At 39.7% G+C, this 13341-nt stretch overlaps 1 protein-coding gene across 1 annotated transcript in view; it reads left to right on the forward strand.

Moving 5' to 3' along the window:
- Positions 1–2206: 2206 nt before the first annotated feature.
- The window catches only part of GLP2R (glucagon like peptide 2 receptor), a 51559-nt gene continuing 40424 nt past the window's right edge, over positions 2207–13341 (forward strand). The window contains exons 1-2 of the mRNA XM_075044809.1: positions 2207–2391; positions 7709–7778. Coding sequence (XP_074900910.1) covers positions 2207–2391; positions 7709–7778 — 255 coding nt within the window. The remainder of the gene's footprint in view (positions 2392–7708; positions 7779–13341) is intronic.

The raw sequence follows: 13341 nt of genomic DNA on the forward strand, positions 1-13341 counted from the left end.
TCAGAGTGGGGGTACTTAACGGCATCTGCAGGCATGTTCTATAGGAATATGAACCATTCTTTGAAAGAAAGAGGGCAACTCTCTGCTTTCAGGAGAATGGAAATACCTCCTTACAGCTCTCCGTAAGGTACAGGGAGGGGATTCAGACTGCCATCAATATTGGGTTGGTCCACAACACATCTCCCCCAAGTCCCCTCAGCATACTGCCTACCCTTGTTCACACACTGCCTGTCCCTCTACCCTCTCCTGGCCACATGGTGCAAGCCACAAAATTCCTGACTGTGAATATGGAGGTATAAGGAGAGAGGGAGCAAAAACTTACAGATCTTGACTTCTAGCACCCATATTCAAAGTAATTTTAAAAAACATTTGTATTCAAATGTAGTGTTTTTAAAAGACATAGATTCATATTTTAAGTCATGTGGACTTAATTTGGAAGTTGAAAAACTAAATAAAGGACAAAAAAACTGTGTGGGATTAAAGCAAGCATTCTTGATATCAAAATACAGAAAATTTATACTGGTAAATGTGATCAGGGAAGTTTTATCTACACAAACAAAATATGCATAACTACCTCGATCAGCAGCTGGAGTCAGACCGATGAAGCTTCTACATTTCTCACCTTAAAAAAAAAAATTACTTTAAAATAAAATTCAGGATTATTTTGTATTCTGTAATGATCTAAAGAAAGAGATTATTAGAAAGAAGAAAATGCAAAATCTATCATAAAGGCACAAACTGAGATGATTAGGAGCAACTGTCTCTGATGTTTGTTTGTACACAGAGTCCCTGGTACATGAACCTACTCCTGGGACTTAGCCAGAGAATCCTTCCAGACTTTTTCAAGGCAGAACCAGAGTCTGGGAGATTTAGAGAAAGGCTGTAAATTGATTTCCAGAAGGTTGTAGCTGTGAAAGCCAGAATGGGAAAACAATCAATTCCTTTAAAAGACTGGCAGCCTGTATACTATCTTCCCTATGAAGGAAGACCTGCTCTCCTTACAGTAACAAGGCTGCTGCTCACACAAATTTCTTCTAAGTTTGATTACAGTTTCTTTCTGTAAGCTTTGATTTTCAAACCCATGTGACCTCCTGACCCCCACACAGATGCTGTGAACAAAGCTCTTGGAATTAATTCTGCTCTGCTCTGAAAATACAGGGTGGGGTTTTTTCAGCTACTAACTGCACCAAGTTGGAAAACAAAAACTGCCATAGCAGATGCACAAATTAAGCAACCCCAGTATCCATAGCAATCACCACCTGAAAGATGTCTTTTGGACATGTATTTTGCTCTCATCTTCAACATTCACCCTGTTGAAATTGCATAATTTACAAGACCTTCTGGTAGAACTGGAGTTTCAGGGCAGGTGACTGCAAAAACCTTTGCATTTTGTAGCACAGATGACAGCTGATTTGATTTCTCTGAAGTTTTGTTCTAGTTGTCATTTGTAAACTGATCAGGACAATAAGGGGAAAAACTTAGTTTTGATATGGATTTACAATAAATGCCCTATTTCTTGAACCAGCTAAGCAATTCCTTTATACAAACATCCAAAATTAACCAGAAGCTTTGTTTAATGGCAAGCTAATTTCATTCTACTGACATTTATATACTCAAGAGTGAAACTCAATTAAATGCCACCACTCATGACTAGTAAGTCTCCAAATTATGTTTTAGCAGGGTGAAACTAATCTTCTTCCGCTTTGATTTATGAAAGGTGAGATCACAGTAAGAAAGTAGAAATACCTGTGCTTAAGAGGAAATCTGTTAAATAACTTAGATCTCACAGATTTAATTACTTAAATGATTTTTAAAACAAAAAAAATCACATTGGGCTTTTTATGTTGCCATAGGGGATCATAAGTATATCATAAGGCAAATATAGGCATTTTTCCCTAAGGGACTAAAAACATCAGAAAAATAAAACACTTTCCTGTTAAAGTAACGTAACTTGCTGCTCTGGTTAGAAGAATAAAAAAACCCCTTCGTCTGTACTACAACCTATCACTCTAAAGTTCTTTGCAGAATTTATTAGGATTTTTTTAGGAATTGACTAGATAGTACCCTCTAAGATCCCCCTTCCCAGAGAAGAGCAATTTTTTAAGGATACTTTTTCCTTTAAAATACATACACGATATTGCAGCAAAGAAGAAAATGACACCAAACAAGTAGGAAGAACCCTAATTAATTTCTTAAGTAAACTTACATGGTTTTACTCACCTTCTTCATCTATAATTTCTTCACAAGAATACCAAATCCCAGCATGAAACTTTCGGTCAATGAATTTGTCATCTCCTGTCTCCCAGATATACTGCACAGCATTGCTGTTGCTGGCATCAGGACTATTAAAGCGGATGCAGTGATCCCCTTTGCTCTGTCCTGTACAGAAAGGTTTGGCAACTTTTCTAGTCCCTTCACACCAGTAACTGCTACTGAATGCTGTAATAGAGAAGACTAAAGAGAGAAAACTGAGAGAAAATGCTGCTGAGGCTCTCTGCCGTCTGTCTGCAGCTGGGACTGAAGCTGGCATCCTCCAGGACTGCACTATCAATTATTCTAGAAACAACCTTTTACAAAACTATGTATATATCTTCCTGGTGAATCACCTGCCTGTATTTACCATCCCATTCTTCATTCTTCTCAGAAAATTGTACCAGCTTAGTAGTTAAGACAGAAAGCAGAGATATGGGCACGACCAGAAATCATGTGGCAGAAGAGATTAAGAATATAGGACAGTGTTGTTTGGCAGCAATGTCTTGTGAAAGAAATATGAGGAGGTGGGACAATAAATTATAGTTTGCCCCATGAATCACAGGAGTAAAGATACATGGAACACAAAAGCATTGGAAGTACCCCACTACGAGATCAGAAAAGTTTTATTTCTACAAACAAAATTTGCATATTTACCTTGATCAGCAGGTGGAGTCAGACTGATGGAACTTCTCCTTTCTCAACTAAGAAATAAACAAAAACTTGCAGTTCCAAATGCTCCTGTTACACTGAACACTGATTAAATCAAATACAGTTGTGAATCTTACTATAAAGAAATTCTTGAGATAAAACCAGTTGCTAAATTAGAGTATTTCACAGCATTACAGCATTTCCCAAGACCACTGGGAAGGTGGTTGCATCTGTTTGAAATTCCACCAGTGACAAATGAAAGACATAAGTTACATGACACTGCTATTGATGGGCTTCTGAGCACCATGCAGTCTTGCCTCCATGAAGACATACGAGAAGTCTTGCCCAAGTTAGGTGAAACAGTAGAGAAAAAGCTGAATTATTTTAATTTGGTCTGTCCATCTGTTCTCTCTGTGAAATAGTATTTTTTTCCCTTCCTCTAAGAAACATTTCCCACCTTGACATGTTATATATGTTGCTTTTTCCGCATGTTTGATAATGCAAGTAAGTGATGCAAAGAACCAGAGGGAGCAGAAGTGTTAGTAAATGACTGCTTCATTTTACAACTGTAAGGTCAAAACACATGCCCTAAGGGAGACTGATACCACAGAACAGACACTGAAGTCACATATGTATCTTTTAATGAAAATCATTCTGATTTTTAAGACAAATCTCTACCCAGAAGATAGCAGGGTTGGAGAAGCCAAGGTTGTGGTGTGATGGGTTGACTCTGGCTGGACGCCAGGTGCCCACCAAAGCCGTTCTATCACTCCCCCATCCTCAACTGGACAGGGGAGAGAAAAATATAACAAAAACTTGCGGGTCGAGATAAGGACAGGAGAGATCATTCACTAATTACCGTCACGGGCAAAACAGACTCAGCTTAGGGAAAATTAGCTCAATTTATTACAAATCAGCCAGAGTAAGGTAATGAGAAAATAAAACGAAATCTCAGAACACCTTCCCACCACCCCTCCCTTCTTCCCGGGCACAACTTCACTCCCGGATTTCTCCACCAAAGCCCCCCCAGCGGCACAAGGGGGACAGGGATGGGGTTTACGGCCATCACACGTTATTTTCTGCCGCTTCACCTCCTCAGGGTGAGGGCTGATCACACTCTTCCCCCGCTCCAGCGTGGGGTCCCACCCACGGGGTCAGTCCTCCACGAACTTCTCCAACATGGGCCATTCCCACGGGCTGCAGTTCTTCACGAACTGCTCCAGCATGGGTCCTTTCCACGGTGTGCAGTCCTTCAGGAGCAGACTGCTCCAGCGCGGGTCCCCCACGGGGTCACAAGTCCTGCCAGAAAACCTGCTCCACGGGCTCCTCTCTCCGCAGATCCGCAGGTCCTGCCAGGAACCTGCTCCAGCGCGGGGTTCCCACGGGGTCACAGCCTCCTTCGGGAACCCACCTGCTCCGGCGTGGGGTCCTCCACGGGCTGCAGGTGGAGATCTGCTCCACCGTGGACCTCCCTGGACTGCAGGGGGACAGCCTGCCTCACCAGGGTCTTCACCACGGGCTGCAGGGGAATCTCCGCTCCGGCGCCTGGAGCATCTCCTCCCCCTCCTTCTTCACTGACCTTGGTGTCCGCAGGCTTGTTTCTCTTACATGTTCTCACTCCTCTCTCCCGCGGCTGTTTCTCACTCTCCCAACTTTTTTTCCTTCTTAAAAATGTTATCACAGAGGTGTTTTACCACTATCACTGATTGGCTCGGCCTTGGCCGGCGGCGGGTCCGTCTCAGAGCCAACTGGTATGGGCTCGCTCTCTCTCGAACACAGGGGAAGCTTCCAGCAGCTTCTTACAGAAGCCACCCCTGTAACCCCCCCCGCTACCAAAACCTTGCCACATAAAACCAATACATGTGGCTAGACAAGTCCCAGCATAAAACTCAAAGAAACAGGATAAATGCCTGCTTTAGACTGTTAGGAAGATCTCAGCTTGAAGAGCTGGCCAGCAACAGAGTGAAAGATCAAGCAGTTATCTGGGCTAAAAAGGCAGAGCAAAACTCCCAACCTGAAAGGCAGACTGTAGCTTGAGCCAGGAGTTATTTTTTCCTACAGCTTTGTGTTACTGTATTTTCACAAGGATGTAGCACTCGTGAACTCCACTTGAAGCCTCTGTGCATTGACACTGCTTCTGGACTGCATTACCAACTGCCCAGCAAGTCTGAGAAAAGGATTGGTGGGAGGGAAGGAGAGAGGGAGGGAAGTCATTCTAAGGATTAAACACTTATCTATGTTCCTGTTCCCAGGAATAATCTGCATATGGCTGTATTCAAACATAGTTTGAGCGCTGTGAAACCACTGACTCAAGGGAGTTGAGTTCACTTGGGAATAACACTGACACCTCTTCAATATGTACGAACTTTATGGTTTTATGCCCATTATAAAATTTAACCAGCATAAATGCCATAGCATTGTTGTCTTCTTTGACTAAATAGACCTTGTACTAGACTCTGAATCAGTCTCAGAAGACTTCAGAAAAAGCTCTGTCAGTTGATATATTCTGGTTGACAACTGCAGTCTGAGGTTTTTCACTGAGCCAGTTTTCTGCTTATGCCCTATCAATGCTGGTACCACAAACTTTTAAATCAGTTTGCCATGTAAGAATAGGAGAAATGTATTGCATAAGCATTTATCGGTTAGACCTGTCATACTGTGAAAAAAGAAAGAAAATAAAAGAGGAGCAAATAGATTAACTGGATCTTCCTTCAAACAAAGTGTTATATTCAGTGATTTTTGCTGGAGTAAAGTTGAGAGTGAATGAGGGTGGACAGCTGTGGCTAGCGTTCAGCATTATGACCTTCCTGATTTACATTGTTCTAGTAAAAACTCTGAGCAGTAACCCAGAAATTCAAACTTCAGCTCTGCATTCTGTCTTTACCACATAGCGCCACAGTTTATTAGTGCAATTACAATATGGGGATACTTTAATGTGGGTCTCCTGCACTGGCCTAGTCCTGGGTAGCGTGAAGTCTACAGAGGGACCACAGAGGTCATTCAAGTATAAACTTCAGATGATTTTTAAAAGTGAGCAAGTAAAAACTTGTAGAAGTCAAAAACTGAAAACAGAGCCTCAGCTGCTGGGTGCTAGCTATCAGTAGAGAAGATGAGAGGAATTACATACTCCTGAGCAATAGTGAGGATGTACCACAGGACACCCTGTGGATCTGCTCATCTAGGGTCTAGACAGACCTCAGGGTTTCTTGAATATTAGGACATTTTTCATGGTGATTCCAGAACAGCTCCAATGCCAGAGCACTATTCAGGTCTTATCCTGACCTATTCAGGTTTTAACCTGATACAGAGCTGACCTTACTCGTACGGCCAATATAAAATGTGCTTCTATCCCTTGCAGCAATACACAGCAATACACAGATGAGCTTTGAAGTGCCTCTCCCTGGTCCCCAGAGTTGCCGTTAGGTGTGGCAGGGAGGAATGTGTATACTGACACATCAACCCAGGAGGCACACTAGTGCGGAGCAGCACTGCCCTTACTGTCAAGCCTCTAGAGTTGGCTGGATGCATTTCCACCCTGAAATATTTGTCCCCAGACCACTTCTATACCCCATGTCCCAGTACTCTTTTTTACCACATCCAGACTTTGTGTAAAGGTGAGATATGGGTATACGTTATGCCCTTCCACCTCCTGGATTCCTCTAGAGAAAGTTTTAGCAACTGTGGAGAAGGGGAGTCAGGTCACACTGCTGGCCAGGTTGATGGGGTGTGCTAAACACAGTTTGGGTTTAGCCTGTGTCTGGCATTGAAAATGGGGCTACTGCTGGCCTCCACAGTCCCAGTATTGCACCTCTGTCTGTTCTCCAGCTTAGCTGCTCAGGATGCCTGTGAATTCTGGAAAGAGCATGAGCTATCCTCTAGTATGAATAGCTGCAAGTTTCATTTCTCTTGGAAATGGAGGAGGCAACATCTTCTTTACTCTCCATATTGCCAACTCAAAGCATGACAATCGTAAGCTAGACCCTAAAATTATTATAGGATAGATGGTTTTATTCCCTGAGCCTGCATAACACATAGATTTATTAATGTTTTCAGGCTTTTCTCTGCCACTAGAAAAGTTACAATTTTTTGAAAATTAAAGCTGAAATGCATTGACAGTTTCTCCAACCTTGCAGCTGAAGCTGTGAAAAAAACACTGAATGTCACAAGAACTGTAGTAAAACTTTAATTGCTGGTAACATCATCTTTTGCATATTTAGAGTCTCCCCAATCCTGCGCTGACTGTGCAGATTTGGCAAAATATGATCAGAAAGGATAAAATTCAGCTATTACTGAGCTGCTTCCTAACAGCCAACTGGATTCAGCAAGCTTCCTACACAAAGTTTTTCTGTGTTCTAAGGCATTTTTAATGGTTTCATGAGGTGTATATAAATATATATATATATTTATGAAGCTGGATTGCATTCTTGCAAAACCACTGGCAGAATTCCCGTGGAGTTTCAAGGGAACAGGATCAGCCCCTTAATGTTTTAATAGTTTTCTGACTTCTTATTGGCTAAAGGTCAAGCTACAATAAGCAGACTTTCTGTGAAGTTTAGAGTAAATTCTCCCTGCCTTTAATCAGAAAAAACAAAACGTAGTTGGAGTCTAGCAAGCCTAGACACTTTAGTAGACTTCCTCACTTATTTGTAAGAAGATTCATGAGACAGTTGCACATATAAAAGAAGACATTTTTACTTTTTTCACAGGACACGGTGATATAATTGTTCTATAGCATTGTGAAATAGCAGCATATTGGGGACAAATTTATTAGAACGGGCATGGTGACACTTCTTGGTCTCTGTTCCAACATGGGACTCTTGTCCAGAATATCTGTCACACCGGCTAGCTGTGTCATGATATTGTTTCTAGTGAAACAGGTAAGCTAATTCAATAATTAATAATGGACAGCATAAAAGTGGTTTCCTAGCACATAACATTTTAACCTTCACAAACAGCATGTTTGTTTCAAAAATAGTTTTGACATAGCAATTTATGTTTACTAAAAATTAGTCATGAGAAATGTTGACTGAGAAGCTGTAGAGTTTTGTATTAGAACTCACTGTAGGTAATTTATTACAGTTTTTTTCTATTAATGTTCATTCATACAGTGAATAAATTGTGTTTACATCCATTTATACAATCTCTTTTCATAGCAGTATTGATCAGTATTGAATTATATTTATTTTTCAATTTTCCTACCAGATATTAATACTATTGTGAAACATGTTTATTTTCTACTGGTTTTCCTCTGTTCTAAAACCAGCTTTGCTTTGTTTCTAGCACTGTCTTTTAGCCTTTCACTTGTACGAGGGGTGAGCATTGAATCTCACATTTGTGAAATCTGGTGTTATTGGTTTCATTCTGCACCTCAGCTTCTTACAGAAGGCTAATAAATCTGTATGCGATTTCTACTTTTATTTGTTGTAGAGACCTACTAAACTATTCTTTTCTTTTTTTCCTAAATCTATAAAAAAATCTGAAAGCTTGCTTCTTTGTCTATATTGTCTTTTAATTTGGAAGAGTTTTAGGTATTTAATGACAAAATATCTCAGTATAATTCACTTCAAGGAAATTTTCACTTATGTTTTTAATCATTATAATTGATTTATTAATATCAACCTTGATTTCAATATATTTAAAAAATGATTTACCAAGATGTAGTAAATTTCAATTCATCTGAATAAAATTCATATATAGATTTAGGGTACATTTCTATGAAATAAGTGTACATGAGAATAAGTGTAATTGACAGGCTTACTTTAAACTTGAAGTAATAAGGTATTTCTATCTACTCATCCTCCATTTAGCTGGGTTACTAAGGAAGAGGTTTGCATGTGTGTGTGTGCCGTAGAGACTGTGATTGTGTTCCTAGCTTTTTTATTAAGAAAAAGTTACCAGGAGACACACAGTCTGTTTTTTTTTTTTAATAGAAAATATTCCTAATACCTTTGTTTAATTCAAATTTAGAGCTTCTCTGACATAAATGAATATAGAACTGAAACAACTCTCATGTTTGTGAGACACCTTAAATCTGTAGGAAATCTTGACCAAAGCACTGGTTCCATCAATGCTATCAGAAAACCTCCCAATTATTTCTATGAGATCAAAACTTTACAAGACTATAAATCACAGTGAATTACTTTGTCATAGTGATTCCTGTAACTTGTTTAAAGAAATGTGTTGTATTTCTTTATATTTTATTTAATAAGAAAGAAAAATTTAAAGAAATAATAAATCACTATATCCATATTTTCTATCAAACACTTCTATAGATATGAAAAATATCAATCTGAATAAACCAAGATCATGGCTGAAAGAATAAGTAAATATTTACACTCTTATTTCTAGTTTATACCTAAATTGAAGTTTTTTTCTGTCCATAATAGCATAGTCTGAATAAACAGAAACATTTCCTTTCACTGTTAGTTTTGTATAAGAAATTAAAAGGGTGAAATCCTGATTATAGTGTAGTCAGTTATGAAAAAAATTAACTTAAACCAGTCTGTTTGCAACCTAGGAGGTTTATTATTATAATCCACTTCCTAAGAGAGAGCTTCAAGCAGTGTTTTCTGCTGCATCCAACATATTTTTAAACAGTGGTGTCATCTTGGTGCAGTCTGTGGGCTCTGAGCAAACAAAATTAATTGAAAGACCCTTCCAGGGAAGTTTGATTAAATCGCAGTACAGGTGAACTTCAATGTGAGCAGGGTACCAGGCTCACATGCTGAGGCAGTTCATTTGCTACCAGCAAAACTTCAGATAGCCTGAAGTGAAGAAATGTCCAGTGTAGGGCAAAAGGTCACAGATTTTCTGAGCTTCTGTCTTGGACATTGGAGTTTAATTTCCTCTGAGTTGGAAGTCCTGTTTAAATGCTAGTGGCTGAATGTCAACTGAAGCATAAAACTGAGATCAAAAGCCATGCTGAGTTGCATGTTGCCACTGCTTGAGACCATGATAAATATACTTGAAAGCTTGTATTTCTACCACTGAGCATGCATTGTATTTAAATTTTGATAGCACTGAGTAGCCTAAAACTTAGATTGTAATAAAACCCCACTGGGATCTGTAATCACAGACCCATGTCAGATGCAGAGAGCAATTTGTTGGTTCTTCTCAGAACATGCCCACAGGACTGGGCCTTCTCCTACACATGGAAAAAGGAGGAAAAGCCCCTGCTATCTCAGCAGTGATTGCTGTGCTCCTCACATTGACCCACACTGCAGACCCTCCTCTTTCAGAAGGAACCTGCGCCCGTCTCTGAAGAATAATAGCAACATGGATGTAAGACACAGAGGCAAGCCTGTCTCTGATTTTTTTTGTTGAATCCTTTTCACTTAGTTAAACAGACATATGACATCAAGATGTCCGACTTCCTGAATTTCCCCTTCCCTCTTAAGCCTAGTGCCTTATTCCAGGCCCACACAGTTTGTCTTCTCACTGGGCAGTGAATAGCTCTGTAGTACACTTAATGCAGAAGAGTCTTAACAGGATGTCCCACTGCAGAAAACACTGAAGTCTTCTGTCTGGGGCACCTGCATCAATCCCTCTCAAGCCAAGAAGGGAAAGAAAGCTGATTTTCCTCATTTCAAGGCACTGCCAGCATTCTTCAGCCTTTCTCTATACATATTTCCTTACAGATTTTCCCCAGAAAGAGTGGAGACCACTGTAGACTGAATAGTCACATATGAACAGCAAGCTTGCTTTTTTTAGCTGCTTTTACTAGTCCCTGTGTAAGTAGCTGATGATCAATTCACAAGTTGCTGCCATTCAAGTCATCATGGTTTGCAGTTGAATATCTTGTTTATAATTTCTTTGGTAAGATAAATATATGGGGATTTCTTAGTCTTTTAGTTTAACGTTTAAGGCCACTCCAGCACTTTCCTTACAACTTGCAAATTTATTGTCATCTCTTTTGAGGTATGACCATCAAAGTTAGTCATACTATCCAGGCAGAGTTACACCAGGGAAAAATACTACTCATTAATATTGTCTTGTACTCCTTTTCAACACCCTCGCTTGCATCTACAGCTCCAGAAATGTCAATAATATCCTGTACTGCAACATTGTCTACAGGTGGCTCATGTAATTTCATTTCCACAACTAAACATAAATTGTCAGAAAGTCCTGACATACATCCTCCAGCTGTGGCTTCTAGGAGTAAACTGTTGCATTAAGTCTATCACAGTGCATGCTCTGCACAGGGGTTCATGTTTCTCTGTGATGTAAATGGCCCTTGCTAACTGATCATTGTCTGCTCCCCTGTTAATTTCCAATCATCTGCATAATTTTTGATTAAAAATTTAGATTATTTTATATGTTCTTTGAACTATATTTCAAATTAATTTTTGAGGTCAGCCGACAGCTTTTAATTTTTTTGTCAGGTGCAGCTCTGATTTTATATAGACTTGATTTGGTTATTTTATCAGAAAGTCTTATTGTACAAAACCAAGCATCTCACAGCTATTTACACCAATAGTGACCAGATATTGCCTATCTGACTCCTCCTGCAACTTTGTAGAAATTGACAATTACATAAGGAAGTGATGTGAAACTGTCATTTATGCCTAGAATGCTCCTTACTCTTGTTAAGTGAACTTCTTCATGACTGTATGTCAACCTCTTCTCCAGGAATGGAACCAAACAAGCAGCCAGGTAGCTGCTGTGAGGCTTTCCTTGTATTTCCTTGGCTGTTCAATGCATTTGTTTATTAGAAACTGAAGTGGTAACCCTTAAATCAAGCAGTCTTTTCTACAGATGCGTCATCTCCATGTCTTTGCCTCTTCAAATGAAGTTCACTGACCTGGGAGTGTCTGAAGAATCTTCCCTGGCTCCGAGCATTTTAAGGCCTACATGAGGGAAATGTCAAGATACTTTTTATTTTGGAAACTTGCATTCCTTTCTCATGGCTGCTGTAAATATTCTCTCTTTATCTTGCAAGCCCATCAGAAGAAGAATAATTATAGTCTTTCTACTCCATGGAATTTAAAGTAGGGTGTCTGGAAGTTAGCTGAGAGACTAAAAGCAGAGTATTGGGCAGGCAAAATTTTACACAGCAAAAACATGCATTAAAGAGTGGTCTCATATAACAGCTAGATAATAGTCTCTACTGTTCTTGTTTTGCAAGTAAATAAATACAATTTTCTTTGTTTTTCCAACAAACATAGGTTCAAAGAAAAAGATACAGGTGAAATTCACAGCCATACATTATCCTGGTTATTTATCTCAGCCTTTGGCACATCACCAAGCTCAGACAAGCTCAGGACAACCACACGTGTGAAAGGCAGTTTCCAGAAAGCCTCTAGTCCAGACAAAAGGAAATTAATTTTCCCTGGAGAGTTGAAAAGCATCCTTTGCTATAAGGAACCTTTTTTTTTTAGAAAACTTATATTTAGTCTGCTCTCCAAAATTTGGTCTTTACAATTGGTAACGTGTTCAACCAGGAGTGAATTCTTCATTTTTGGTGACTTACAGTGACAGTGTTCTTTGACTACTTGCTTGCCTCTGGCCTGTCAAAGCCCTGGTTTCAGGACACCAGCTGGCATATTACACAGAGACTGCTTAGGCTGATGTTCTTTTCCCTGGATAAATAATGATCAAGTCATCATGCTGATACTGAACTGTAAGCAGTATCTAGCATTATCCTTTTCCTACTGCTTTGCTCCTAACTGGACATTTCTTCAAGAACCCAAGTCTAATACAACACCAACCAATTTTGCATTTAACTCTTCTATTTTTAGCCATTCCTTTCCTAAACAGTAATTATCAGCTATGGCCCTCTTAAAGGCCTCTGCAGCCACAGTGTTGTGTGATAAAGATGTGTCAGAAATATGGATATTTACACAGAGCAATTTAAAATATGAGAGTCCCCTTGGGAAAGTTGCCACCCTTATATTGATAAGGTGTATGCCACAGATATCCTCCACATCCTAAACGCATCAGTCACTATATATAAAATCATTATTAAAATCTGTCTATAGCTGGGAATTTTTATTTTTTTAACAGCAGAGCAGATTTTATCCTAAGAGTAATTTTATCAGTAGAGACAAATTTAATTATCTTCTCTGTGCCAACAACTGTTGATCTACATCCCTGATCTCACCCTTTCTTGCTAACATCTAGGTCTTTCCCCTTTCTGCTTATCTCCTTCCCAGTGCCAACAGAGCGACTCAAGGTCAGCATGTCCAAGCAGGGCTCCTAAGCTTCTTCTCTCATTCCTTTTTTGAACACCACTGACAATCCCCTCAACCTCTGTGTTTCTTCTGTGTGTTTCTGCAGCCACAGTGCCCTCCATATCTTATAAATGCAGCAATCCTCTCCCATATAACCTGCCAGAATTTGTACCTCAGAGCAACTGCCCATTTAAACACTGACATAACTTTTTGCTTGATTTGTGTTCTCAGCCTATCTTCAACCAGAAAAGTGATAGGTCCGGTAGGACTC

This window comes from Buteo buteo, chromosome 13 (genome assembly GCF_964188355.1).
Source record: "Buteo buteo chromosome 13, bButBut1.hap1.1, whole genome shotgun sequence".
NCBI classification, from domain to species: domain Eukaryota; kingdom Metazoa; phylum Chordata; class Aves; order Accipitriformes; family Accipitridae; genus Buteo; species Buteo buteo.